The sequence below is a fragment of the Pleurodeles waltl genome, chromosome 7 (genome assembly GCF_031143425.1).
Source record: "Pleurodeles waltl isolate 20211129_DDA chromosome 7, aPleWal1.hap1.20221129, whole genome shotgun sequence".
In the NCBI taxonomy this organism is placed as follows: Eukaryota; Metazoa; Chordata; class Amphibia; order Caudata; family Salamandridae; genus Pleurodeles; species Pleurodeles waltl.
In genome coordinates, this window is record NC_090446.1 from 284,160,137 (window position 1) to 284,187,131 (window position 26,995).

General features: G+C 44.4%; 1 protein-coding gene across 1 annotated transcript in view; it reads right to left on the bottom strand.

The window, feature by feature from the left end:
• Positions 1–18,533: 18,533 nt before the first annotated feature.
• Positions 18,534–26,995, bottom strand: part of LOC138304018 (protein-glutamine gamma-glutamyltransferase E-like) — a 289,413-nt gene continuing 280,951 nt past the window's right edge. Inside the window, exons 12-13 of the mRNA XM_069243665.1 lie at positions 20,315–20,448; positions 18,534–19,298 (exon numbers count right to left, since the gene is read on the bottom strand). Of these exons, the coding sequence (XP_069099766.1) occupies positions 19,145–19,298; positions 20,315–20,448 (288 nt within the window). The 3' untranslated portion in view covers positions 18,534–19,144. The remainder of the gene's footprint in view (positions 19,299–20,314; positions 20,449–26,995) is intronic.

Genomic DNA, 26,995 nt, shown 5'->3' on the forward strand with positions numbered 1-26,995 from the left:
AGGGCTGGTGTTCTTAATATGTCCAAGCTGTGTATGTTTCAATGGTGCATGGCACTCTCAAGGCGCAGGTACAATTGGTAAGCTTACGTTGGCATGGTGCAAGTTGCATAATGTGCATTGTAACCCTCTGTGTCCCTTTGACATACATTCTGTGAGTCCTATGTGCCTCCCCCTTCTTGCAGTTGACATTTAAGCACATATTTCCCCCATGCAACGTACCCTGCATATGTGGTGTTTCCTGGTATTCTGCACTGTCCTGTCATTGTACCCCTGTGACGATTTCTTCTGGGATGACCGCTGCAACCATCTCCTCCATCTCATTCATGTCCTTTTGCGGTGCTTGACTCCCACCTCCAGTTTTCAGTGCTGCCTTCCTGTTCCATGCCATTTTTTCCTTGATCCTTTTCTTTCAGTCATACTAGTGTTTCTTGCACTCAGTCACTGTTCACCTAACCTCTGCCACACTGTTGACCTTATCCACAATCTGCCGCCAGATTGCCTCTGTCCTTCCAATTGGCAATTTGGAGGTGACAAAGAGTTGATTTTGATGCTCCGTCACCTCCCTCACCAGTATTTTGTGCTCCTCTGTGCTAAAACAACACTTCCTCTTTTTCTTCTCCCTCCCCTGGGTCTTATCTGTGTCCTGCTGGCTCATTCCTGGTTGAATAGGGTCTCCCTGGGGTCTCTCCTGGTTTCTGGGATCCATTTTGTGGCTCCTTTGTGCTGTTTGTCCTGTTTGTGTCTCTTTTTTACGCTATTGTGGGCAAAAATGGTGCATTTCTGCTCTGCAACATATTTCCATGTCGTAAACCGGATTAGTGTCATATTTCCTCCATTTACGTCATTTTTCCTTATGACAAGATGCAATGGTTAACGTGGGAAAAGGGACTCTAAACATATTTTTGTGCCACCCAGCGTCAAAATATAAATTTGACGCCTGAGTGGCGTTAAAAAATGGAGCTAGTCAGCGCTCTTCCTTTTTATACAAAACTGCATTACCGCAGTTTTGCGTCAAAAAGTATAAATCAGGGCCTAAATGCCACTAGCCGGCCTGTAGGACTGATTGTGCAAACCACTTAAGTAGCCCTTTAAACATGTATCAGACCTGCCATTGCAGCCTTGATGTGCAGTTTTACACTGCCATTTTGAACTGTATAGAAAGCCTTTTGCCAGGCCCAAATCTTCCTTTTTAATACCTATGTTACCCCAATTTTAGGCCCTAAACAGCCCTGATGGCTGGATGCAGTTTACTTAAAAAATAGGACATGCTTTTAAGTTTCACTTATCCTGTTAATGAAAAACTCTTATTTTAGTTTTTTCACTACTGCAAGGCCTACCTCTCCAATGGGATAAAACTAGAGTTACCTTATTACATTTTATAAATCTATTTTCCAAATGGGACTGGGTAAGCATTTCATGTTTGGCATTTCTGGAACCGTAATTTAAAATCCTAACTTATAGTGAAAAGAGTTTTTAAATTACAGTTTTGAAATTGCCACTTTTAGAAAGTTCGCATTTTCCGGCCTTAGCCATTTAGTGCCTATCGCCTGTCTCTGGTCACATCACTGGGTGTATCTGCCAGCAGGGCTTTGTGTATTCTTTGCATACAGCCACAAAAAAAAGGGAACTTAAATGTTTCTGAATGGGCTGTCACTTGCAGGATGGGAGGAAGGACCTGGGCACAGCCCCAATTACAACTGAATAGTCTGTGTCCTGCATTCCAACAAAGGGCTGCATACCCCTGTAGTTAGTCTGGAGCCAGGAGAGGGATGGCATGATGCCTGGGGACTTCAAAGAGAAACCTCTAGAAGTTTTTCCCCACTTCAAAGGCACAGCTGAGTATAAATACTGGACCTCGTATTCCACCACTTCAGTACATTTCTGGACTTATGGAAACTCTGCCAGGAAGAAGGACAGCTGTACTGCCACTCTGCTGGGCCGCTCTGAACTGGACGACTGTCTTGCATTACTGCTGCTTTGCTGTGCTGACCTTCTTCTTGCTGCCCTTCTATCTGGTTGAGAAGATCTGAACCCACATTTCTTGAACCCAGAACCCACATTGACTCCAAGTGCTAGTTGGCTGGCTTCCTGATCTGTAGCCTTAAGGACACAACAGGCTTCCAATAACCTTGCACCTGCAGCTGGACTCTGCTATCTGTGATTCTACTCTACGAAGTGGTGCCTCCCCAGTCCTGGACTCATGGAAGTGAACTTAAGTGCTTTGTGAGCCTCTGTGGATCTCGCGGAATAAACACATGTCCTCTGATGCGCAGAGCAACCCCAAGCAGAACTGACACATCTCTGCGGCTGCATGGATTGGATCCGTTGCAAAGACATGCATCACAACCACAGCTCATGTTGCTTCCAGAACAACTGCTGTGTGACGTACCCTCTCAGCAGACACTCCCATCTCCCATCCATAGCAGCCCCGACGATGATGCCTGACTTCACATCACAGTCTTGCAGCTTCTTGGAACCAAAACATCACCCCGACTGAGCAACACATCTCCAACTCTGCAAGCAATTATTGATGAGATCTTTGATAACGACACAACAGCACCTCACACCACAGGCTTGTCGCATCTTGGAACTGATGCATTGCTTTGGCTGTGTGATGCATCTTCGATGTGGATCCTCACAACGCTGCACAAACCAAGATTAAAGGTACCTTGTTCAGTGGGTCTAACTGGGATCCTGTAGCTGCCCCACTCTCCATTGCTGTTGGCCTGAGCTTGTGACTTTGTGCCCATCAGATGAATCTAGATATCCACAGTTCGCTTTTTGTGCTATTTTTACTAAAATCTATAAAATTGAATACTAGACCCAGCATCCTTGGTGAAGTCTTCCCTGTCTTTTTTCCTCTGCTTCCCATGTTTTTACTGTGTGCTGGACTTTTTTTGTGTGCTGGTTTTGGTACTCTGGGAACTTTACCACTGCTGACCAGTACTAAAGTGCAAGTACTCTCTGTGTAAATTGTATGTTTAATTGGCTTTTTCAGAATTGGCATATTTGGTTTACTACTAAAGTACACTAGAGGTGCCCAGGGCCTGTAAATCAAATGCTAGTAATGGGCCTGCAGCACTGATTGTGCCACCCACATGATTAGACCTGTAAATATGGTTCAGACCTGCCACTGCAGTGTCTGTGTTTGCAGTTTTAACTTGCCAATTAAACCTGACAAGAGTACCCACATACCAGGCCCAAGCCTTCCATTTTTATAAATGTAAGGCACCCCTAAGGTAGGCCCTGTATAGCCCCATGGGCAGGGTGCAGTGTATGTTAAAGATTGGACATGTACTGATGTGTTTTACATGCCCTAACAGTGAAATACTGCCAAATTCAGTTTTTACTGTTACAGGGCCTATCTTTCTGATAGATTAACATGGGGACTGCCTTTAAATATCTTTTAAGTGCAGTTTCCCTTTTGAGAGCAGATAGAGATGAGGGGTTTTGGGGTCTCTGAACTCACAATTTAAAAATGCACCTTTTGATATAGTTGTTTTTTAGACTGTCAGTTTGAAAATGCCACTTTCAGAAAGTTGGCTTTTTCTTGCTTAAACTATTCTGTGGCTCTGCCTGCTTGTGTATTCCCTGTCTTGGTCAGACTGACAGTTGTGCTGTTTTTGAATCTCTACTAGACCGTGATACAAAGGGAGCTTGGGTGTAACCTCCATATCCTGATGGGCCATCTGGACCAGAGTGGAGGAAGGAGCTGACACTTACACCTGAATGGAATGTGCTTGCCCTCACACAAATCAGACTCCAACCCTCCTGGTGTGAGTCTGGAGCCAGGCTTGGGAAAGGCAGGGTCTTGTGAACAACAGAGACTTTCCTTGAAGTTTGCTTACTTGAAAGGCAGAAAGGGGTATAAGTAGTGGACCCAAAACCCCAGATTACTTCTGGATCAAGAGGAACGTCTGCCAAGGAGAAGAGCTGACGAGGTGGCAGAGGAGTACTGCCCCTTTGCCTGTGCTGTGCTGGGTTGGCCTGCAGTTGCTGCTTCTGCCTGAAAGACTGGACCTTGAGGTATATTCCTGCTTTTGAAGTGTCTCTAAGGGCTTAGACTGAGCATGCCTTCTGTTTTGAAGTCTCAGGGTGATCACAAACTTCCTCTGCCAGCACCTGAACTCTCTGCTGAAACTCCTACCCTGCCAAGTGGTACCCACTCCGATCCCTGGGCCCATGAAAGGTTAAGCTGGTGGAACAAAGACTGAAATCCACGCAGAGGAATTTTGACACACCACCTGCAACACGGCTATAAAAACAAGGCACCACCTGCATCAACCGGAGAAAAAATTATGCACGGCCGCATTGTTGACTTTTCTGTGCGCCTTTATTTTTCACGCAAAATAGGCACTTTGTCCAAGAACGACATTGTTGTCTATGGAGTAAGATTCTATTATTTAAAAAATTCATAACTTTACTTGTGTACTTTGAATTTTTGTAATTGTGGTCTTGTTTGATTTAGATAAATATTGGCTATTTTTCTAAACTGGTTTGGTGTCCATTTTGTAGTGTTTTCATTGTGTTACTGTTTGTTTTTACACGTTGCCTTTGAGACAAGCCTGACTGCTTGTGTCAAGTTACCAAGCAAGTGAGCAGGGGTTATCTAAGTGTGTCTCTCCATTGCCCCGACTAGAGTGAGGGTCCCTGCTTGGACAGAGTGCAAACTGGCTGCCGACCAGAGACCCTGTTAGAAATGTGAGAGTGGAATAACACATGTGGGCAAAAATCAAAAAGGAAAGAAAAAATAAAGTAGAAAAGTATATTTCTCGGCTAAGTTAGGGTAACTAAAACAAAAGAGGCATGCTAACTTCTACTCAAAAAGCAGGTCAGAGGAAAATAACATTTTTTTAGAAAATACCTCTCCTGGGTTCAGCAATCTATTCAGTTTCATCAGCAAAGCATGTAGATCATCAGCAAACTCTGTTACCAACACCATCAGGGGAAAAGTGCAGAACATGGGCTGCACAAGGAAATCAGGAAACATTCAGGGAAAAAAGTTAACAGAACAGAACAAAGATCAAGAGAGGACTGACTAAAACTTAGGATGTCCTTTCCCAATCTAAAATACGCCAAACAGTTTGATTGATCAATTGGATGGGTCCACTTTACACAAAAGGGGCAATATCCAATCAATGCCTTGGCAAAGTCAAGTTTGTAACATAATAGCCGTTTCACACTTCAGGTCTGGTGTCATCTTCTGTTTCCACCTGGCTCAAATAGTTTAACAATTTGGACATCACCTGTTGCAATCCACATTCCTCCCCATGGCACAAAACGATTGTCTCCTTTCTTATGGGAACAGGCAGTTAAACAATGGTACTGCTTTACTTTCCAGTCCTCAGGTTTCAATGTAACAATGTCAAGGGCACTGTGAACTGAAACTTAGTCATAATACAATAGGAATCTTTACTAATAGTTTGAAACACACCAGGGGAAAATGTATATTAGAAGACAGCAATGACTCAACATTTTACTGCTGCTGCATATGTGAAGATGACAGGCCTAGTTATGCTAACACAAGGAATATGATGCATTAATATTGCCATTAATGAAACATGCATAATGTGCAAACTTAGGAATTCCACATTAATAATGTCTCATATGAATATATAATAGCAAATCATAAATAAATGTACACTTAGTTAAAACATCACATTAAGGGGCATATATATACTTTGTTTGCGCTGTTTTAGCATCATATTTTTTGATGCTAAAATGTCAAACTTAACTCCATATTTATATTTTGATGCTAGACCCGTCTGGCGTCAAAATATTCGAGTCATCTTCATTTTTTGGATGCGTGAATCCACCTTGCGTCAACGAGATGCAAGGTAGGCGTTCCCATCCAAAAAATGACATTAAGCCCTTAGCGCCATATTTAGCCCTCTGTGCAAAAATGATGGACAGGTGGGAGGCAGACTCAAATAATGACGCTAAGGTTGCTTAACTTTATTAATGAAAGCCTGAGAATGACCAGGCATTAACGTACATGTAGACCCATTTCCATGGAATGGGATGCAGGTGCCCATCTCAAGACCCAGGAACACCCCCACCCACACCAGAGGGACACCAAAGGATGGGGGATCCCATCTTGGGTAAGAATAGGTAAGTATTATATATTTTTTTTCTGTGCCATTGGGACCCCTTACATGGGCCTCCCTGAATGGCACTGGGTCTAATGGCGAAGTCCAGGGGACAATGGTCCCCTGGACATGACCATTGATGTGGTGGGCATGACTCCTGTCTTTACTAAGAAAGGAGTCATTTTTGGATGCTATTGCGTCAAGATATGATGCTAGGCTGGTGAACGCCATAGATATTACTGTACATTTCTGGTGCCCTAACTCCATATTCGCCTATTGCCACCCTCCCCTCCCTGGCTAGCGTCTTTTCTTGCAAGCCAATCCATAGCGCCGGCTGGCACTCAGGAATGATGCAAGCCGGCAGTAAGCTTTTTCCCGCAAAGCTGTGTTTGCGCAGCTTTGCATCAAAAAGTATAAGTATGGGCCGAAATATGACAGAAACATGCATTTATTTTTCTACGTACAAGGACTTTAAACTAATTACTCATAAATCACTATAAATCACATTAATTTATATTAATAATGTATTCCAGTAATTAAAATACATTTCAACATTGTTTAAATCGTTAGCACTTTGTCAGCGTTGGCAGGCAAGACGTCTGCCATGATAGGAACAATGTTTGCCATTAAATATAAATGTGTACACTTTTAAAATATGTGGCAGGCCAGCTTAGCTCTATTAGGTTTTTAAGCATGTATATAAATGATACCAACTGCTGATATCTTGTGCACTAAAAGCATTGCTAAAATCTAAGCACCAGCAATATACCTCACATTTAAAGGATTTCCAATAACTCTCAGCCACTAACCTCTCCACTGAAACATTCAAATGTTTGAAATTAGGTTGGAATGGATATTTATATGAAATTGTCTTTGTCTTTGAATAATGAGTTACAGAATGCTTATTAGTGTCTACTGTAAGTTGTCAAGTGGAGGGGCGGGGGCTGGAAGAGAATAACAAATAATAAAAAAAAAGACTTACCTCTTTCTGTCGCTGCCATCCTCTCATGCCGCCTCGCTCAATCTCTTACCTGTTCTGGTGTCCCAGCATTTGCACACCAGAAAAGGCTCCCCAGCAATCTTGGTGCTGCATACATGCTATACAATTGTATTATTGTAAACTATTGTTCTATTTTTCTGCTTCTGGCACAGCCAGTGGGCGACGCGCCTGCGCCACAGCAAGGAGCCGCCCCTGTAGGATACGCTGGCCATATAAAAAGCAACGGAAATCATATTGGTGGGTGGTGGATATTTTAACCAGTAATGATGAATAGGCAGGTACACAGAGGAATGATCAATATCATTAGGGTGTGATAATCCGTATTGGGTTGAGATACACTGGGCGGTTGGTGGAAAAGTAAAAGTTAATGGAAATGACTAAAGTATTATATAGGAGAAGGTAACTGGTATTAGAACGTTTGATGAGGAACGGGCCCACTGAGTGTCAGCAAGATCGGTAAAAGTAATGTGGAGATGTTAGTTTTTGTAGAAAGACTAGTGATATTTAGAACGCTAGATCTAAACTGCAACAGAGAGCGTGCCATCTATGTGCGGTGTATATGTGGGTCTTTCTGGAAGGAGATACTGTGACTGAGGAGAGTATGTTTGACAGTTGACTAGAAGAATATTGTTGAGGAAATTAAGTGCCGATTTTTAAAATTAAAAGTAGTAGGAAGTGTAAGGCAGTTTTATTTTGGAATTTGTATGAATGGCACACCGGCATCTGATAAGGATCTTTTATTAACAACAATAGTACAAAGCGTTGTGGGGCTGACTAAGAACGTGAACATTGGGAAAGATAGTCCTAGAAATGGGGGTAATATATTTACAACTATTATTGATGTGGCAAGGATAAGATGGAAACATATATCTACCAAGAGTGTGATTTTGCTTTGACCAATAGGTCAGGATGTTATTTTGATTCAGGACACGCGTGCACTTTGTTGATTGAACGGGACGGATATGAATCTAGAGAAGAAATGTGATGGGATTTAACACAGCTGCGGATGTAGCAGGAATACCAATCCAGAAACAAGCCTATTAGTAACCTGAAAGATGGGGAGACATCTTTGTTACATTTTCTATGTTCTTATAGTATGTAAATAACGTAAAGATAGAGGGGCAAATATGTAGGTAAGATTTGACTGGGAAACAATGGGTGGCTCAATTGATGGTTGCCAATATAGGATTGTGTAATATGCTGTATTCCCTGTTTGGAAAGAAATATAACAAGAGTTTTTTTGTATTTGTGTAAAAATCATTATGCTTGAACTGCAAGAGAATTATTAATATGAATAACTGCATGTTATGAAGATTTTGAAGTTAGTGTCATTTTTTACACCAAATCTCTGAAATGTTTTGATTTTCAATCATAGTTGGATTTATAGAAAATTAAAATCAATCATATCATATTTTTTTCATGTATAATATTTGCTATATTCGTTTTCGAGTTGTGTTAAATGGGCACTCAGGAACAAATATGTAATGTGAGGATTGGAGATTTGAGAAAAATGTTTCAGTATTGCATATCATTTAGCACAAAAAAGCCTACTGGCATTTGTTGTGCTTTTATAAATATTATTCATCGATTCATTCATTCATTACGGGATATATTTGTCTGCCCCCTAAAGAAGTGGGTGTGCATGCCACGAAACACGTGTTGGCCATGGCTGATTATTCGAAAAAGGCTGATTTTATGATTTAGGCCCATATTTATACTTTTTGACGCACAACTGCGCCAACGCAGTTGTGCGTCAAAAATTTTAACGCCGGCTAACACCATTCCAAAGCGCCATGCGGGCGCCTTATTTATTGAATGACGTTAGCCGGCGCATCTGACTGGTGTGCGTAAAAAAAAATGACTCCCACCAGGCAGCGCCGGTGTAGGGGAAAATGGAGCTTGGGCGTCAAAAAATGGGGCAAGTCAGGTCTGAGGCAAAATTTTGGCCTCAACCCGATTTGCGCCATTTATTTTGACGCCCAACCCCCATTGAAATGCCTCCGGTCTTAGCAAAGACAGGAGTCATGCCCCCTTGCCCAATGGCCATGCCCAGGAGACTTATGTCCCCTGGGCATGGTCATTGGGCATAGTGGCATGTAGGGGGGCACAAATCAGGCCCCCCTATGCCACAAAAAAAATACGAAAAAAATACTTACCTGAACTTACCTTAACTTCCCTGGGATGGGTCCCTCCATCCTTGGGTGTCCTCCTGGGGTGGGCAAGGGTGGCAGGGGGTGTCCCTGGGGTCATGGGAGGGCACCTCTGGGCTCCTTCTGAGCCCACAGGTCCCTTAACGCCTGCCCCGACCCAGGCGTTAAAAAACGGCGCCCATCAGGCAGGGCGCCATTTTTTAAGGCCTGCCCACTCCTGTGCGTCAAAATGACGTCACAGTATAAATAAGGCGCACAGGCCTTAAAGTCATTTTTTGAAAGGGAACGCCTACCTTGCATATAATTAACGCAAGGCTGGTTCCCCCTTCTAAAAAATTACGCACATGGTGGAACTTTGAGGCCCGCGGGGTCGGACGTCAAAGTATAAATATGGGGCAGTGTTTGCGCCGAATGTGCGTCAAACATTTTGACGCACATTCGGCGCAAAGAGAGTATAAATATGCCCCTTAGTTTTTAACTGAATCCGGATATGGATTGGAAACCGTAGAAATCATGAGTAGTATTTGATTGTCAAACAAAATGTATTTTGGGCATAATCTTTTTTATAAATGCGAAAATGGTGATCTCATAAGAGGCTGCTCTTTACATTTTGTGTACATACGTATTTCGAATAAAAATTCAGAGAAAAGTTTTTTTGAAGTATTGACTAATGAGTTGTTGGAAATTAGCTCCACACACCTTGAATTGTTTGATCTTTAATTTATGAGCCAGATGGAATACTCACTCACTTTAGGGTTTACTGTGATCTTACCCTTAAGGGAATAGTGGTTGCTACATGAGAAAGTTTTCACCCCCTCAACCAACAACCCAATTTGTTACAGAGTTGCCATGTAGAGACTTAGCAGAGGCTGTCCTATCGTCATTATGCATTATCAGACCAACCTTGGAAGAAGTACATGTTTGTAATAACATTCCCAAAGGGCCTATTTAGATGCTCATCCTTCAAGAATTGAAATTTATAGGCCAAGATGAATTGCAATTTATTTACTACTTACTTTTATATGAAACGATACAGGGCAGTGTCTATTCTACTGGACATGAAGCCAAATCAGGCAGGATTTAAGTACCTAGTTAAGGTTCATATAATGTATATAATATTGGCATCTAATGACAGGTATGTACAGCACTTCTTATAGAAAACATTATGCTTTAATATACAGGAAATTGTTCTTGTTCATTTACAGAGTTTTAAAACATACAGGTTGGAGGCAATATTAACATTGAAGGAACCAAAATGGTAAGATGATAATGTATGAGTAGTACCTAATGCCACACACTCATTCAGAATTCCCTTAGTATTCAGTTACTCTGCCATATATGTTCTTTACAGAAGTTCAGATCACTGATCATCACACACGGAAAAAGCTAGACCTGCTACCAGCAGATCACCGTCAGTGATTACCAAAGGGCAATGTGTGCCATCATACCTATAGCATTAGTAATGTAGATGCTAGTGAACATGGGCACTGGTGAGCTGCACGTAAACTTCAGGGATAACTTCATCTGCCAACAACAACAAAAGGTTTTGCATAGCTACCCTAACCATTCTGCTCTCTTTCCAAACCCAGCAAACACTAGTGTAAATTCAGAGCGCATCTACTGCAATGAATCCACAGAGCAACATTATTTTCATTAGAACCATCCTTTCACTAACTTAAAAAATACAATCAGAAGGCAAGGCCACAGGTGAGTCTCCAGATATTTGCTAATGTGTGATTCTATATTCTCAAGTCAAGACCGGTTTAAATGGTTGTGATTAAAAGGAAGCTTTTCTATATTGTTCAAGTTGCTTCCTAAGTTTACACAAGTAACACTGTAAAGACAACACACTGGGTGCAAAATATTGTCTCTGATACAAAACAATGTCCTCAAGTTCATGACTGGCTAAGGAAGCATGCATTGCAAAATGGTCATGTGATATCTCAGCTGGTTAATGCTTCTGCTCTGGGTATCATCTGCTTAGAGGTTGGCTAACAACTGTAGTCTCGAGACAAATATTTGGCTCTGGTTCAGTTCAGCTCAAGGTTGTCTTGGATCTTTGACCCAAGAAGGAACTGTGCTTTCACATGTTTTTTGCCGTCTGTCCCTGTCACTCTTCCAAAGGTAGATTATGTAGAGACTCATCTAGTGGTTCAATTGCACAACATGAAACCAGCAAATTAAAGATCAACCCGGGCTTCCCCACTTGACTGCATTGTGAGATCCAAGGCAATTATCTTATTACACTCTACCTATTCTCTGTCCTTTATCACTACTTGCGAGAGCACCTTAAAATACATCAGTTCCGGATGTGCACGGTACAAAGATCTTGTATATTTCTTACCATCCTTTATGAAGTTCCATTTATAATACCAAATAGTGCCACATGTGGGGTTCCATTTGTTAGAAATGGGGTGTCTAGTTGGCAGAGGTATTCACCTTTGTCCAAATAGGGACCATAATCCCAGTCAGGGTAAGTCACACGCAATCCAAATGATCCTGTGCCCACCCTCTGGTAGCTTGCCACTGAGCAGTCAGGCGTAACATACAAGGCAATGGGCAAAGTATTTGTGCAACAAATCATTCAGTAACACAGTGAAAACACCTCTAAAATACACCACACAGCTTAAATTAAGGTAAAAACGATAAAGATTCAATAAATACAAGTTGAGATATCACTTTTGCAGGATTAAAAAGAGTCTTAAAACTTACAAATCAATAGTTGTCTTTTGTTTGCACAAAGTACCTGGTCTGCGTCAAAAATAACATGCATGGAGACCGCAGAGGAGATGTATGGAAAAATAGGGTGTGAGTCGTATTTTCCGAAGTAGCACAGACGATGCGTAATTTCTTTCCACACTGCAAGAGGATTTGCGTCGATTTCCAGCCTGCAGTCTTGGTTCCTCACTGCGATGCGGGGATCTCTTTAATGCCCAGGGACAATGCATGGAAATACTGGGCATGCGGGATGAAGTCACAGGCGTTGCGTTAATACGGTATGGCAATGCGTCACATTTTTTGTTGCACAGCGGGCTGTGTCGTTTTGGTTCGGCTGTGCATCAGTCCGGTAGGGCTGTGTGTCAAATTTTCTGCTGCAAGGCAGATGCTGTGTCGATTCTTCACTTGGGATTTTGGGCTGCGTTGTTCCGGTTCAGTTGTGCAGTGATTTCTCGGTCGCACCACGGCTGTGCATTGTTTGCAGCAGGCTGTATGTTGATTTTCATGAACAAGGAGTTTCCTGAAGCGATGAATGCCCTCATTATTTCCCTGGCAGTCTTTTGACCGCCAGGGATAAAGTGGTAGTAAGACCATCAATAGCCTGGCGGTACATACAGCCACATTATGAGGTTGGTGAGTCAGCTGCTGCCAACCCGCCACTTCTCTACTCATACTGCAATGGCGGTATGAGCCACCGGGCTGGAGATGTCTATCTCCAGACCGGCGGCCGGCATAGTACTGCCCTTGGCATTATGGGCCAACCTACCACCAGGTTTTCATGGCGTTCCTTCCCTTTCGTGGGTAGGCGGCTTTCCCACCCCACCAACACTCACCTGACACCCCCCCTCCATCCAAACTCACCAACCCACCCACCAGAAACACATACTAACCCCCCAGCCCCCTCTGATCCACTCACTCACCCCCATGCATGCACACACCACACAACTCACCCCACCACCCCACACACACACATCGCCCCTCCTCCACCCACCCCCACTACAGTCACAGCACCACTCACCCCACACCCCCGCATACATGCACACAGACATCCACATGCACCAGGCATACACTCATTCACTTACACTGACATGCATGCATTCATTCACGCACTGACATACACACATTCATTCATTCATGCATACTTCCAGAAACGCTCACACACATTCTTACACACAATCACACTGACATGCAGACACACACTCACTTCACCATTCTTACACACATTCACTCACACGCATACACCCATCCAAACAACACACACAGACCCATTCACACACACAACACCCTCACCCTCCCACTCCCTCCCCTGTAGGAAGCCCGACTTACCTTGGGTGAAGAGGTCTTCCGGCAGGGAAGAAGCGCTGCTACCACCAGCAGCACCCTGCCAGCAGAACACCACCAGGCCGTACTGACGGCGATCTGCTGGAATGGCGGTGCTGGTGGTAGCAGTGCCAGCTTACTACCGTCCACCACCATGAGCACTGATGGATTTCCGCCCTTATTGTGGCGGAAGTCAGGGAGTGCTCATAATATGGCCGACGGATGGTAGCCGCAGTGGTGGTATGTTGGTGGCTGTCAGCGCGGCGGTAGGCGGTATGTACCACCGATGTTAAAATGAGGGCCTAAGTCTTTTTGGCCCTGAGACTTCAGAAAACAGGAGGCAAGCATTATCCAAGCCCTTGGAGAGCACTTCACAGAAAAGCCAGAGGGCAGCAAGGCAGCAGGGCAACAGCCGGACAGCAGTCCCTCTCAGCAAGGCAGTCCAGATTGGTCCTTTGGGCAGCCAGGCAGTTTCTCTTGACAGGTTGCAGGTTCAGGTCGTTCAGGTCCAGAAGTATCTGAATTGGTGGAGTCAGGGATCCAGTTTATATACGCAAAAATGCATTTGAAATGGGGGAGACTTCAAAGAGTGATTTTGAAGTGCACAAGGTCCCCTATCAGTACAGGTCTGTCTGCCAGGGTCCCAGTAGGGGTTTGGCAGTCCATTGTGTGAGGGCAGGCCACTAGCATTTGAAATGTAAGTGACAAGTCCTGCACCCTTCCAGCCCCGGAAGACCCAGTCAGCATGCAGATGAGTACAGGTGTGATTGAGTATCCTGTGTTTGTGGTTGTCTGGGTGAAATGCACATGGAAGCTGTCAACCAGCTCAGCCCAGACGTTAATTGGAGACAGGCTGTAAAGGCAGAGATGGATTTTTAGTGCAGAGGAATGCTCACTTTCTAAAAGTGACATTTATAAAATAGTAATATAAAATACAACCTCACCAATAAGTTTCTATTACCATTCTGGCCATATAAATATGACCTGGTTACCCCTTTCTGATTAGAAGCTACAGTACATGAGGGTAGCCCTAATGCTATCCTATTAAAGAAGCTGGCCTCACAGTAGTGGAAAACGAATTTAGGAGCTTTCCACTACCAGGACATATAAAACACACATGTACATGTCCTGCTTTTTACCCACATATCACCCTACCCTAGGGGTTACCTAAGGTCTACCTTAGGGGAGACTTATATGTAGAAAAAGGTGAGTTTAAAACTTGGCAAGTACTTTTAAATGCCAAGTCCATGTGGCAGTGAAACTGCACACACAGGCCTTGCAAAGGCTGAGAGACAGTGCTTCAGGCCAACTAGTAGCATTCAATTTACAGGTCCTGGGCATATGTAGTGAGCATTACTAGGGACTTACAAGTAAATCAAATATGCCAATTGGGTGATGAACCAATGTTACCATGTTTAAGGGAGAGAGCATATGCTCTATAGCACTGTTTAGCAGTGGTATAGTGTGCAGAATCCTAAAACCAGCAAAAACAGTGTCGGAAAAGTGGAGGGACGCAGGAAAAAAGTTTGGGGGTGACCACCCTAAGGCTGTCAGGTCTAAAACCATTCAGTGGTGCTTGAGCAATTTTCAGAGTGAGGGTGCTACCATTCATACCACTTCATTGAAGTTTAAGGATTGTGAAAAATCAGTGTCATTCAAAGAATGCAAAGAAGATGTTCGCAAATGAGCCAAGCCCATTCAGCCAGGTAATGGTAAGAAAGTAGCATGTAGCTGGTGCTGCATTTTAGAGACACCGTCACTCATATATTATTAAAGCATTGTGTTGTAGCATGTTGTCATTTACAGACCGCACATTTTCCTTTGAAATGGCCACTAAATTTGCACATGCATGCAGTTTTACTGTTGAAACTAAGTAGAACACAAACGATAATATGTAGAAAATGACTTTTTCAAATATTTATTATTAATGCATTACCAAGTACCTGGATTTGTTTTGATCCTATTTAAATCTTTATTTCCATCATATCTCAGAATAAGAAAGCTGGTTTATTTGTGCTTTCCTAACTTCTGATATATTGTGAAGTGTTTGAGCACTACTTACAGGTATTAAAATTGTTGTGTGTTAGAAAAAATAACATCCTTTAGACATTCCTTTACCTCAGCAAGATCCACATACTTCACTTTACAAAAACTCCTTTCTTTGCAGAAGGAAAATCAGACTATTAAGTTCATGATAAAAAACATAAGTATCAATTTGTTGGAAGACATAGCCTGACATTTGATTTCGGTCTTTGAACGCACAGAAAATGTAATAAAATAAAAAACAAAAAAGAAACAACCTTTGTTGCTCATTCACTTTCTAATCTCCACATGGTTATTTTAAGGATGCAGCAGCACACCTACACCCGTATTCCAGTGCATATGTGGTTCTGACATTCAGTTTTTGCCACTACCTTGAGAATCCAGTTGGCAGCTCGATACATCATCGCTGTGGAAAGGGGAACCTGTTCCTAGGACTCAATATACTGAACCTGTCCTTGGATGGAGGTGCAATTTTGTCTATATGAACAACTCCTATGTGCTGTTACAGGAAAAATACAGGCAGATGATTAATGTCCCAACTTGCTGGATTTGCACTCACATGCCTGTGGATGTGGGGGGAAATGTGTCTTTGATCATAGTATCTTTAAAAAGAATGAAGCTTTTCTCAACCTTACTAGAGCCACAGACTGCCTGAATGTGGTGGTATTTTTCCAGAGTGCTATCAAAGTTTTAAAAAGTATACAGAAATCCCCATGGCCATTACAGACCTGACATTACTCACAATACTATGGAGCACAAGTACAAGCCCCTAGCACCACCTTTCGCTTCCCTAGCTTAATTTCTTTTACACTAAGGCGGTGTCAAGGAGGCTTTTCTCCTGCACCGTATTTGTAAAGTGGTGCAGTGCTTTCATTATGTCAATTTGTAAACCTTGGCTACATTATGCCTGCATCAGACATAATGTATGTATGGGGGGGCGTTCCAACCGAGGGAGGACCAAAAAAATGGTGCAGTGAAATTTACATTTCACTCTACCACTTTTTCTGTCAATTTACCACCTGCTCAGAGCACCCATTTTAATCAATGTGCCTCCATGTGCTTTGCTGCACTAGAGTAAAAATTTCTGATGCATGGTGAAGCAAACTGCCATAATAGCGTCAAAACTTTTCACATTATTGTCCTAACAACCGAGATCGTGCGCAGTATTGTAAATACAGTGCAGCCATGATGTCATTAGGTGGGGCAGGGACATCACAAGAAAAGTGGTGCACCGGATTTTCTTATAAATATGCCTCTATGTTTGAGTGGGGAGATGATCGGTGAACATGGAGAACCAAGCAACTAAAGTGTGAATAGTGTGGCAAGTGATTTCATTGAAAATATATTTTTTAAGTATATATATATATATTTTTTGCAATATAAAATTTGTGTTTATAAAATTAGATGTTGTTTTATAATTAATGAATATGTTTAATATGTAAAATTCTACCTTTTTTGTTTCACGTACAAATGTTTCATTTAAAAAAATAGGGGTGGCAATAGTAAATCTGACACTTCCAAAGTCCAGCATTTTCCATACTATTGCTAAGATTGGAGTGGGAATAGTAAATCTGACCTCTCCAAAGTCTAGCACTTTCCCTATTTGTGCTTATGTTTCAGTGTGAATGTTAAATATGACCCCTCCAAAGTCCTACACTTTACCTGCTTTTTCTGACCTTGGGGGGTGAGAATAGTAAAGTTCAAAACTCCAAAGTTCGACACTTTTTTTTCTGTTGTTCAGATTTGAGTTGAAGTGGTAAATCTGACCTCTCCAAAGTCCTACACTTCAGCAACCTTCACTTACATTGGAATGGAATCGTAATTGTTACCCTCTAAAGTCCAACATTTCCCTACTGTTGCTCAGATTTGAGGGGGAATGGTAAGTTTAGCCCCATCAAAGTTCAACTCTTTCCCTTCTTTTACTCACGCTAGAGTGGGAATAGTAAATCTGACCCCTCCAAAGTCTTGTTCTTTCCCTACTGTTTCTCAGAATGTTGTGGACAGAAAAAATGTAACCCCTCCAATGTGCAACATTTGCCCTACTTTGCTTACATTGAAGCAGGAATAGTAAATTTGACCCTTCCAAGGACCAACACTGTCCTTGCTGTTGCTCAGATTGGAGTGGTAATAGTAAACCTGACCCCTCTAAAGTCAAAAGCTTTCTGTGATTTTGCTTATGTTGGTTTGGGTATAGTAAATCTGCTCTCTTCCTAGTCTATGACTGTAATTACTGTTGCTGAGGTTTGAGTGGGAATGGTAACTTTGACCCCACCAAAGTCTAAAATCTGGCCCATTCAAAGGCTGACACTTCCCTTACTTTTGATGACGTTGGTATTGGAATAGTAAATCTGACCCCATCAAAGTCCAACACTTACCGTAAATTTGCTCAGAATGTTGTAGGAAAAGTAAATGTAAATCTTCCAAAGTCCAGCACTTTCCATACTTTTGCTTATCATGGAGTGGGAATAGTAAATGTGCCCCCTACTGTTTAGTTTAGAATGGGGATCATACGCATGTCCTTTCAAAAACGTACACTTTTCCTCCTTTTGCTTATGTTGAAGTGTGAATAATAAACCTGACCAACTCAAAAGTCCAACACTTTCCTTAATTTTGTTTACATTGAAGTTAGAATGGGACAGTGGCTTCCCTGTTTAATTGTGTGACCTTAGGCAAATATTGTATTTCGCCAAAACACTTTTTTGTTCATCATGCTATATGAAAGTACTTTCAAATATGTGAGGTCCGAATACCAGTTATCCATAAACCTATTGTGTTTGATTTGATAGTACTATAATGATGCTCTATAATAATCTGGGGTAGGGGTTTACATGACAATTGCCTTGTCTCCTAGGTCACTAACTATTCATGTTTATATACTATCACTTTCAATAAGTAGTTCCCAGTGTAGTGTTATACTGTGACATATCAATGTCTAAGCTTCCATATGTTAACTAAATATACGTTTTTGAATTTTGAAACACTTTATCTTATTTTATGTGATGTTTGTTGTATGACTTACATACCAAACATTTCATGGCTCAGCTCGTGCGTGGGCTTTGGCTCGGCGCTACCTCGACTCCCCCTATTCATTTGATGGTTCGCATATCTATTCAAGTAGGTTTTCTAAGCTTTAAGCCTATTCTCACATTTCTGTAAACCAAATGAGACCAGACGCACATCATTTAAATGAATAAGGATATTCAAAACTTCCAACAGATTGCAAAATATTTTTATTCAAATTTTACGTAAAACCACTTGAAAAGGCATTTGCTGAACGTGTAAAAGACATAGTTAAAAATATGCACGTTTTTGAAAAGATATACTGCTAACATAAAGGCAAAATGTTTCTTTTAAAGGCTGATATAAATGCAAGGTAAATCTTTACATATGCCACAACAGTGGATTAACAATGAGCCAATGATGTTATGCTGCAATCTACAACTTGCATTTAATTCTTTATAGCGTTTTTTATATAATGCCAACAATCCTCTACTTGTATTTTTTCCAATGATCTAGTTATTTTGCCGGTATAACAGTATACATGAGCTGAAAGTTGTCTAATGCGTGCTTACCAATCACATTTTTTTCTCAGTTAATTATGTAAATACAGCAAGAGGACAAACAAGCAAGGCACTTTTTGGGTGCCCATAGCGCATGTCCTCTTTGAATATTCCATATAACACCTCATATATGGCTAGTGTAGAAATTAAATTACGACTGCCAAATGATCACGGCAAAAAAAAGCAATGCAAAAATGTATAAAGCGCATTCGCCAAATAGCAATACGTATGTATTCTGAGTTATCAAACGAGATGCAGCAGTCATCATGGATTCTGGGCCACATCAATACTCTGGCATCCCTTGACTTTGGAAAATCGGTTACACACCAGGGTGACCAGAAGCTGCCGGGATCCCTTTGTGAATGGAGTGATTTCTGCAGGAATCTTCATCGTTTCCTGTGGCTTCAGATCGTCTACCCTGCGTTAAAGAATGACAAGTCAAAAGTATATTGATGTTACTATCTCTTAGTAATTGCATGTCACATTGTGGTGCAGTAGGAGGAAATAGCAGTGCGGGAATAGATTGGTAGGAATTAGTTGTGGCCTTTTTCAAGTGATCAATCGCAAATGTTCATATTTTTTTGTCTTAAAACACGCACTTAAAACTCACACCCCACACCTCATTCAGAAACCAGGCACATTCCGTTAATGGAGATTTGATCTTGAAGATGAAAAGAAAAATGTGTTAGGCATAGGGAGATTTTTCCTTGCATATTAGTGGAGCTTTTACATGTTCCTTCCCGGGAATGTCATGCCTCATTTGATTGTCCCTGTTGACAAAATCAGTGACAATACCCTTCATCAAGGTAGGGCGGACTACTGACATTGTGACCTGATGGCCCTTTGGCGGATGAGTCGCCAGGTCAAGGGTTTCTGAAAGCAGAGGCAGCTGTGGCTCTGCTGCAGGTGCGTAGCTTTAAGTCGGGTATGATGAGATGTCTGCGGATTTTAGCAGGAATTGTTACACACATTCAGACAAAAAAGCGCACACACTCTCTCCCCATCAGTTTTTAAAGTCTCCAAAGATATTGGTAATTTTACAAAATATTGGGGTTATTACAACTTTGGAGGAGGTGTTAATCCGTCCCAAAAGTGACGGTAAAGTGACGGATAAGCCACCAGCCGTATTACGAGTCTATTATATCCTATGGAACTTGTAATACGGCTGGTGGTATATCCGTCACATTTGGGACGGATTAACACCTCCTCCAAAGTTGTAATAACCCCCATTGTGTTTTCCATCACTTAGGCCCCTCCCATGCACCCTGCCTGTAGTATGAGGTTTTTAAACAATATACCTCAGCCTGATTGTCCGAAAATCTGAAGTTCACAATCTTACTGACCAATCGACGCCCGTGCGCTGTTGTCAGAAACCCAGAGGCCCCCACACTTCCAAATACGGGCTGTGAACCAAAATATGCTTCTTTCACTCACTTTATCATAAGTTGTTCTTTCAAGAGGCCACTCCCTTCCAACAGCAATAAACAGTTCTTCAAGACCTCAGAAAGAGGGTTCTGAAAGATGACCTCCACCTTGAATGCCTGTTTAATTACAACCTTTTCAGGTACCTGAGGGGTGAGAGAAATAGAAAAATTACAGGTGGGAATGGTATTCACTACATTATCAGATGCAAGAGCAATACAACAGTGTAATTCAAATGGAACACTTTGGGGGTCATTCTGACCTTGGCGGGCGGCTGCGGCCGCCAATGCGGCCGCACTCACGCGGCCCCCATTCTGACATTCCCGCTGGGCCGGCGGGCGCAAACCAAGTTTGCGCCCGCCGGCCCAGCGGGAATGAAGCCGCAACACAGGAGCCGGCTCCGAATCGAGCCGGCGGTGTTGCGGCCGTGCGACGGGTGCAGTTGCACCCGTCGCGCTTTTCACTGTCTGCTAGGCAGACAGTGAAAAGCTGGCCGGGGCCCTGTTAGGGGGTCTCTGCACTGCCCTTGCCAGTGGCAGGGGCAGTGCAGGGGCCCCCAGGGGCCCCAGGACACCCCTTACTGCCAGCCTCTTCCTGGCAGTGAAAACCGCCAGAAACCGGCTGGCGGTAAGGGGATCATAATCCCCAGGGCAGCGCTGCCCTGGCGGATTATCGCCGCCGGGGCTGAAATGGCGGAAAACCGCCGGCCCAGACGGTCCGACGGCGGCTTTACCGCTGCGGTTGGAATGGGTAAGAAAGCACCGCCAGCCTGTTGGCGGTGCTTTCAGTCATAATGGCCCTGGCGGTCTCGGACCGCCAGGGTCAGAATGACCCCCTTTGTCTTTTTTAACCATTTACTCCTACATTTCTTGTGATACATACTCAACAAACATTTTCACAAGCTGTAACCCAGTCCCCAAGTGTGCTGCCTTTCTGCAAAATGCCTTTTTAAAACTTAGACATGAGTGATAAATTTCCATTTGCTTCTTAACCATCATGTCCCTCGTGTGTTATTGTGTTCATTTCTATTCTATTAATATATTAAAACATTAATATAGAAAGTAAATCCAGGACTGGCTTTAGACATGGAGGAGCTGGGCCCAGGTACAGAGTGCCAAGTTTCAGAGGGGAACATTGGTCTTGCCCCAAAAACTGCTGTAATTAATTTTATTTTAGGTCGAGTATAGCAGCGCACAAGCGCTGCTTTTCTGACGTGTTGGTGTCTATGAGGACTTTTAACCACGTCCACCTTACGCCCATTACTTTCACTCATTCGTAGGCTTGCCTTTCAAAAATCCTTTGCTGATATTGGTAAATGCTTTAAGTTTGTATCTCCTTGGGGCTATTTTTGTTACCGCCTTGGCGATCGACTCTGTTCCTGGCTAAATGCAGGCTTGCCGATGTTTGACAATAAGCAAACTTCTTAGAGGGGCCCAGGGGAGGGGGACGCAGTCTAGTCCACCCCCGGGAAGTTTTGTGAGAAGCTGGAGGGAGGACAGGATTGGCCTGGGGGGGCTGGAGATCACGTGGGTATGGGGTTAAGGGGAGCCGGATGAGGAAGTGACGTCCTCTTTCGGCTTCTCGGGGGTAGACAAACGAACGGAGCTTTTTCGAGCTTCAGGGATGGCCAGGTTGGTGTAGGTCGTGGTTGCTTGTGGGCACACATCAGCTGGTGACAGCTGTTTCCCACATCTGCACGGGCGAGGAGTGGTGAGCATGGATGCTAGCGCAGACCACGGGCTTGTGCGTAGTGGCGAGCGCTGTCGCACGTTGCGAAGCGCTCGGCACTGGTGGTCTGAAATGGACGCGGAGATGGTTTCGCGGCCCGACCACAAAGCGGTACACACTTTGGGGGCCGCTGGGCACGAAGATTTTCTGCAGCCCGGTGTTTTAGAGGAGGCCTGGGTTAGGATGGTGCGCCCAACCGGGGCGGCCTCAAGGGGCGCAGCGTGTAGACCACAAAGGGGAGGGGCAGCAACAAGGGTAGAGGGGGAGAAGGGAAGGTGTTCAAACATAGGGTAGGGGGCAGCCCTGCGGTGGGGCGGTGCAGGACCCTTACGTCAGCTAGTGGAGCGGGATAAGGGGATGAAGAAGCTGGGCCTAGTGGAGTGGGCAGTCAGGCCTCTAGTGGGGGACAGAGGTTTTGGCTGGGGCAGGTTTCACTTGGGGCAAGGGCGGGGCAAGGAGGTCCTTGAGGGTAGAGGGTTGGTTGGCCCCCTAAATCTAATCATGGGTGGGGTGGGGCAGGGCCGTCATGGGCAGTGGCCCAGGCCACAGGCCAGGGGGGCAAGAGGAAGCAGGCTGGGGAGGGAGACAGTGGCAATAGACAAGGTGTGGCTGCATCTAGGGGTAACAAAGGGCGAGGAGGTGTGAGCTTGGTAGCTGCAGGGCCCAAAAAGTGCAAGGGTAATGGGGTGTGTGGGGGCATGAGCAGCACACAGCAGGTTGATGTAGGGGGTGGCCATGGCAGTGGGCTAGTCCTGGATCTGGAAGCCAGGATCAGGATGCAGCGTAGGGCAGTGGAGGAGACAGAAGCTTAATGGGAGAAGTTGTTCAGGGTAAGGGACCATGGGGCCAAGCAAGTGTGGACAGTAAAAAAGGTAAAAGCTGGGGCAGGCAGAAGTGGTCACCAGAGTGCAGTAGAGGGGCACGGTCCACGGAGGCATTGGATGTGGGTACCAGCAGACGGTGAAAAGGGGATGCAGGCAAAGGGGGTAAAGGAGGTTTCTTGATTAGTTCTGAGCGGTGATCTCCCTGGTTGGGGCGGACAGTGGCTCGAGACGCGCAGGGGAAACTGACGGGAGGATGGAGTTACCAATGAGGAGTATGACGGCCCCGGTCGTCGGTCCGAAGTATTAGGAGGGTTTAATGTGGCCCTCCCTACATCACAGGAACATAGGCGTCACTGCATTGCAGGAAGGGGCCTCATGACCTTCCACGGCCACACAAACTAAAGTGGATTACATTTTGGAGTGTCCAAATGATTTGGAGATGGATTACGAGGAGGAGAGTGATGCATGGGAGGAGAGACAGCAGCGAGCGGCACATGTGAGAGCGAGGAAGGATGATGCTGGGTATAAGAAAAGGGTACTTTAAATGGTGCTGGCTATGCCACTGGGATCACATTTATCTGACAAAACAAAAAATAGTTGGCGAGGAGACCCAGAGTTCCCATTACCATGGAAAACTGGACATCAGCATTTTTAATATACACCAGCGTGTATTGTGACAAATATCCTGAAAGGGCGATTACTCTTTTTAAATATATGGATATTATCAGGAAAGCACAGATGTACTTTGGGGGGTCCGCATGGCTCAGATATGACAAAGAGTTCAGGGTGTGACTTAGCATCAACTCAGACAAGCCATGGGGGGGTGTAAATCCAGAGCTATGGATGCAGTGGATGTCATCCACACAGTCAATGGCATCCACTCATATGCCAAGTTGTTTGCCTATTACCTATAAGTCCTTTCAGCAGCGTCCCATCTAGAAAGAGGTGGGTAGTGGAGACAACACGGGGCCAGAAGTAATTTCGCCAGGGGGGACCCAGGGGGATGTTGGAAATACAATAAGGGGTTTTGCAACATGAACCCGTGTAGATTCAGGCATGAATGCTCCAAGTGCGGGGTAGGCATCCCATTACTCAATGCTTTATGCTGGCCAGCCCGGCAGAGCAATGGAAGGCATGAAGAGGCAGGAGACAGCGGGGACCTGCTAGTCCAAAGGGCTCCTACGCCAGTTAAACTGGAGGCAATGTTGCCATGGCTAGCAAGGTATCCGGAAACGGAAGTGGCGTAAGATTGGAAGAGGATTTCGAGAAGGGTCAGGCTAGGGTATCAAGGACCTAGGGGTCGCAGATGGGCTGACACTTTGCGGTCAGCCAAGGAGCTGTCAGAGTTAGTGAAAGACAAATTGTGCAAAGAAGGGAGGGAAGGGAGAATTGCGGGCCCCTTTTTTGACTGGCCCTTTTCAGACCTCATGATTTCACCATTGGGGGTAGTGCCTAAGAAGCAGGAAGGAAAGTACAGACTTATCCACCACTTGTCATGGCCAGAGGGGACATCCATCAAAGACTTAATTGCTACAGAGGACACGAGAGAGGTGTATGCGTCAGTGGATGATGCAGCGGCGCTGATGCGACAATGAGGGTAAGGGGCTTCTTTGGTGACGTGCGACATAAAATCTGCGTTTCATCTCCTACCTGTTCACCCAGTGGACTTTTCCTTGTTGGGGATGCAGTTTGATGGGGCTATTTATGTTGGCAGGACGTTGTCGATGGGCTGAGCCATTTCTTGCGCACTTTTTGAGACCTTCAGCTCTTTTCTACAATCAGTTTTTGTAAAAGGCAGCAGACAAACAGGGATTACGCACTACCTGGATGACTTCTTGTTTGTCGGCAAGGCGGGTACATTTGAGTGTGGTAGGGCGCTGTGTCAGTTTGAGGTTACGGCTGCTGAAGGCCCAACCACAACACAATTTTTTCTGGGCATTGAACCAGACATGGTTCACCTGATTGAACGTCTGTCAAGATGGAAGGTGATCGAGTTTTAGGCCTGCTTGGAGGAATGGATGGGTGAGAGGTGCGTGGAGCTCCGGAATATGCAAAAAATTTTGTGTTTTTTTAACTTTTCTTGCCGGTTGGTACGGGGAGGTAGGACGTTTTGCAGACAGCTTGGCCTGGCACTTTCTGGTGCAACATTGCTGCTTCACGGGATCCGGATGTCAATGGCAGTGAGAGCGTCACTCTTTCCTTGACAATTTTAATGGAGTTTCTGTTTGGTTTGAAGAAGAAAGGATGGTGTGTTAGGTTCAGATTTTCGCTGATGCTGCAGGGGCACATGGCTTTGGCTTGTTTTGGGGCAGTAGGTGGTGTGCGGAGCATTGGTTTCAGGCTTGGATGCAGCAGGGGCAGATCATTGCATTTCTGAAGTTCTTTCCCCTCCTTGTGGCATTGGCGGTGGAGGGGGATGAGTTGCAGAACAGGACTGTGATGTTTCATGTGGAGAATATGGCAGTAGTGGAGCTGGTAAATAAGCATGCACAGGAATATTGACCTTATGGAGTCTCATGTGCCAGGTGTGAACAATGTTATAGCTGATGTGTTATCTCGTTCACAGTAGCATTGTTTTTGCACTATGGCTCTGGGTGCAGAGGAGGTCCAGATGTTGGTCCCTGCAGAAATTTGGGAGAGAGGGGCTTAGGAGTTCTTAAGCTAGTGGAGAAGTCTTTAGCCAACACTACTTGAAGGAGTTATCAGATAGTATGGATGGATTTTATGAAGTTCCTCGATACAGTGGGCGTGTTTCACTGTGGAACAGAAATGACAGGGAAGGATCTGTTATGCTGTATATGTTGGGTTTGATGGAAAAAACGGCTGTCTCCAGCGACGACAGCGGGTAGGCTGGCTGGTTTGTCATTTTATTGAAAGCTGTGGTGGGGCTTTGACCCTGCAGGAGACGAGATCTTGGGGAGTGTTCTAAAAGGTTAGGGTTAAGGAAAAACCAGGGTCTGGGTGGAGCCTGTGGAAAGCTGTGACATTTGAGTTGTTACTGGATGTGTTGGGTTGTCTGGAAGGGTGTTGTTATGACAAATTTGAAGTGGCTGTGTTCCATTTGTGCATGATTTGGATGTTTTTGGGGGCTTTCATAGTGTCAGAGGTGTTGGGTCGCGGAAGGACGTAGGAGTGATGAAGTGTGTTTGGAGGCCAGACGGGTTGGAATATGGTTGTGACAGTCTAAGACAGATCAGGCAGGGAGAGGGAAATGGATTTGGTTGAGTGAAGGGGGTGTGAAATGGCATGTCCGGTGAGTGAATGGTGGGATTTTCTGGCATGGTGGGGGTGCTGGCAGGGGCAGTTTTTTGTCATCAAAATGGTGCTAAGGTCACGGCATTTCATCTGTTAGCTGTGTTGCACAGGGCTGTTGCCCCAGCAGGGCGGGAACCTACTGCGTTTGGGACCCATTCCTTTAGGATCAGTGCTGCAACATCCATGCCGCACCTTGGGTGGGGACCCTTCTCAGATTAGTCTGATTGGAAGATGGAAATCGAGGTGAAGTGAGCTTTATGTGCAGAAGTAATGGTATGAAAGGGGGTGGAGGAGACAAAGGACTAAGGGGAATGAGTTAGCTAACATGTTTTTTACTCTCCTAGGTTGTGTGAGAGGACCGTTGAGCAGCAAAACTTTGACATGGATAGCAGGACACTCCATTGAGCACTGAGCAGCAACGTATGCTGAGCGGCAGAACTATGGATGTAACTTGGGACTGCCAAGCAGATGGCATGAGGTGCTATGGTGGGGGAAAAAGGGTATAAGATGGGGAGGTTTGATGCCTTTTCTGGCATCGTTGAGGCCAAGGAGAGGTTGTCCGGACATGTTGCTAGTTCATCAGGGGGAGAATGATCTGGTTCAATTGTCAGGATTCTCACTACTGCGACACATGCAGTGGGATCTGGAGATATTGACTCAGAAGTTGCCTAGTGTGGACAGAATTGGTGCCTTGCAGGCATTGGAGGGGTGCAGTCAAACATGCTGCAATTGATAAAGCACGTAAGAAGGTTAACAGGGTGATGTGAATATTTTGTGCAGGCGGAGGGGTTAATATATTGGCTTATGGGGACATACGGGAAGAGGTATAAGCACTTTTTTGCGATGATGGGGTCCACCTTTCAGATTTGGGTTACGACTATTAGCT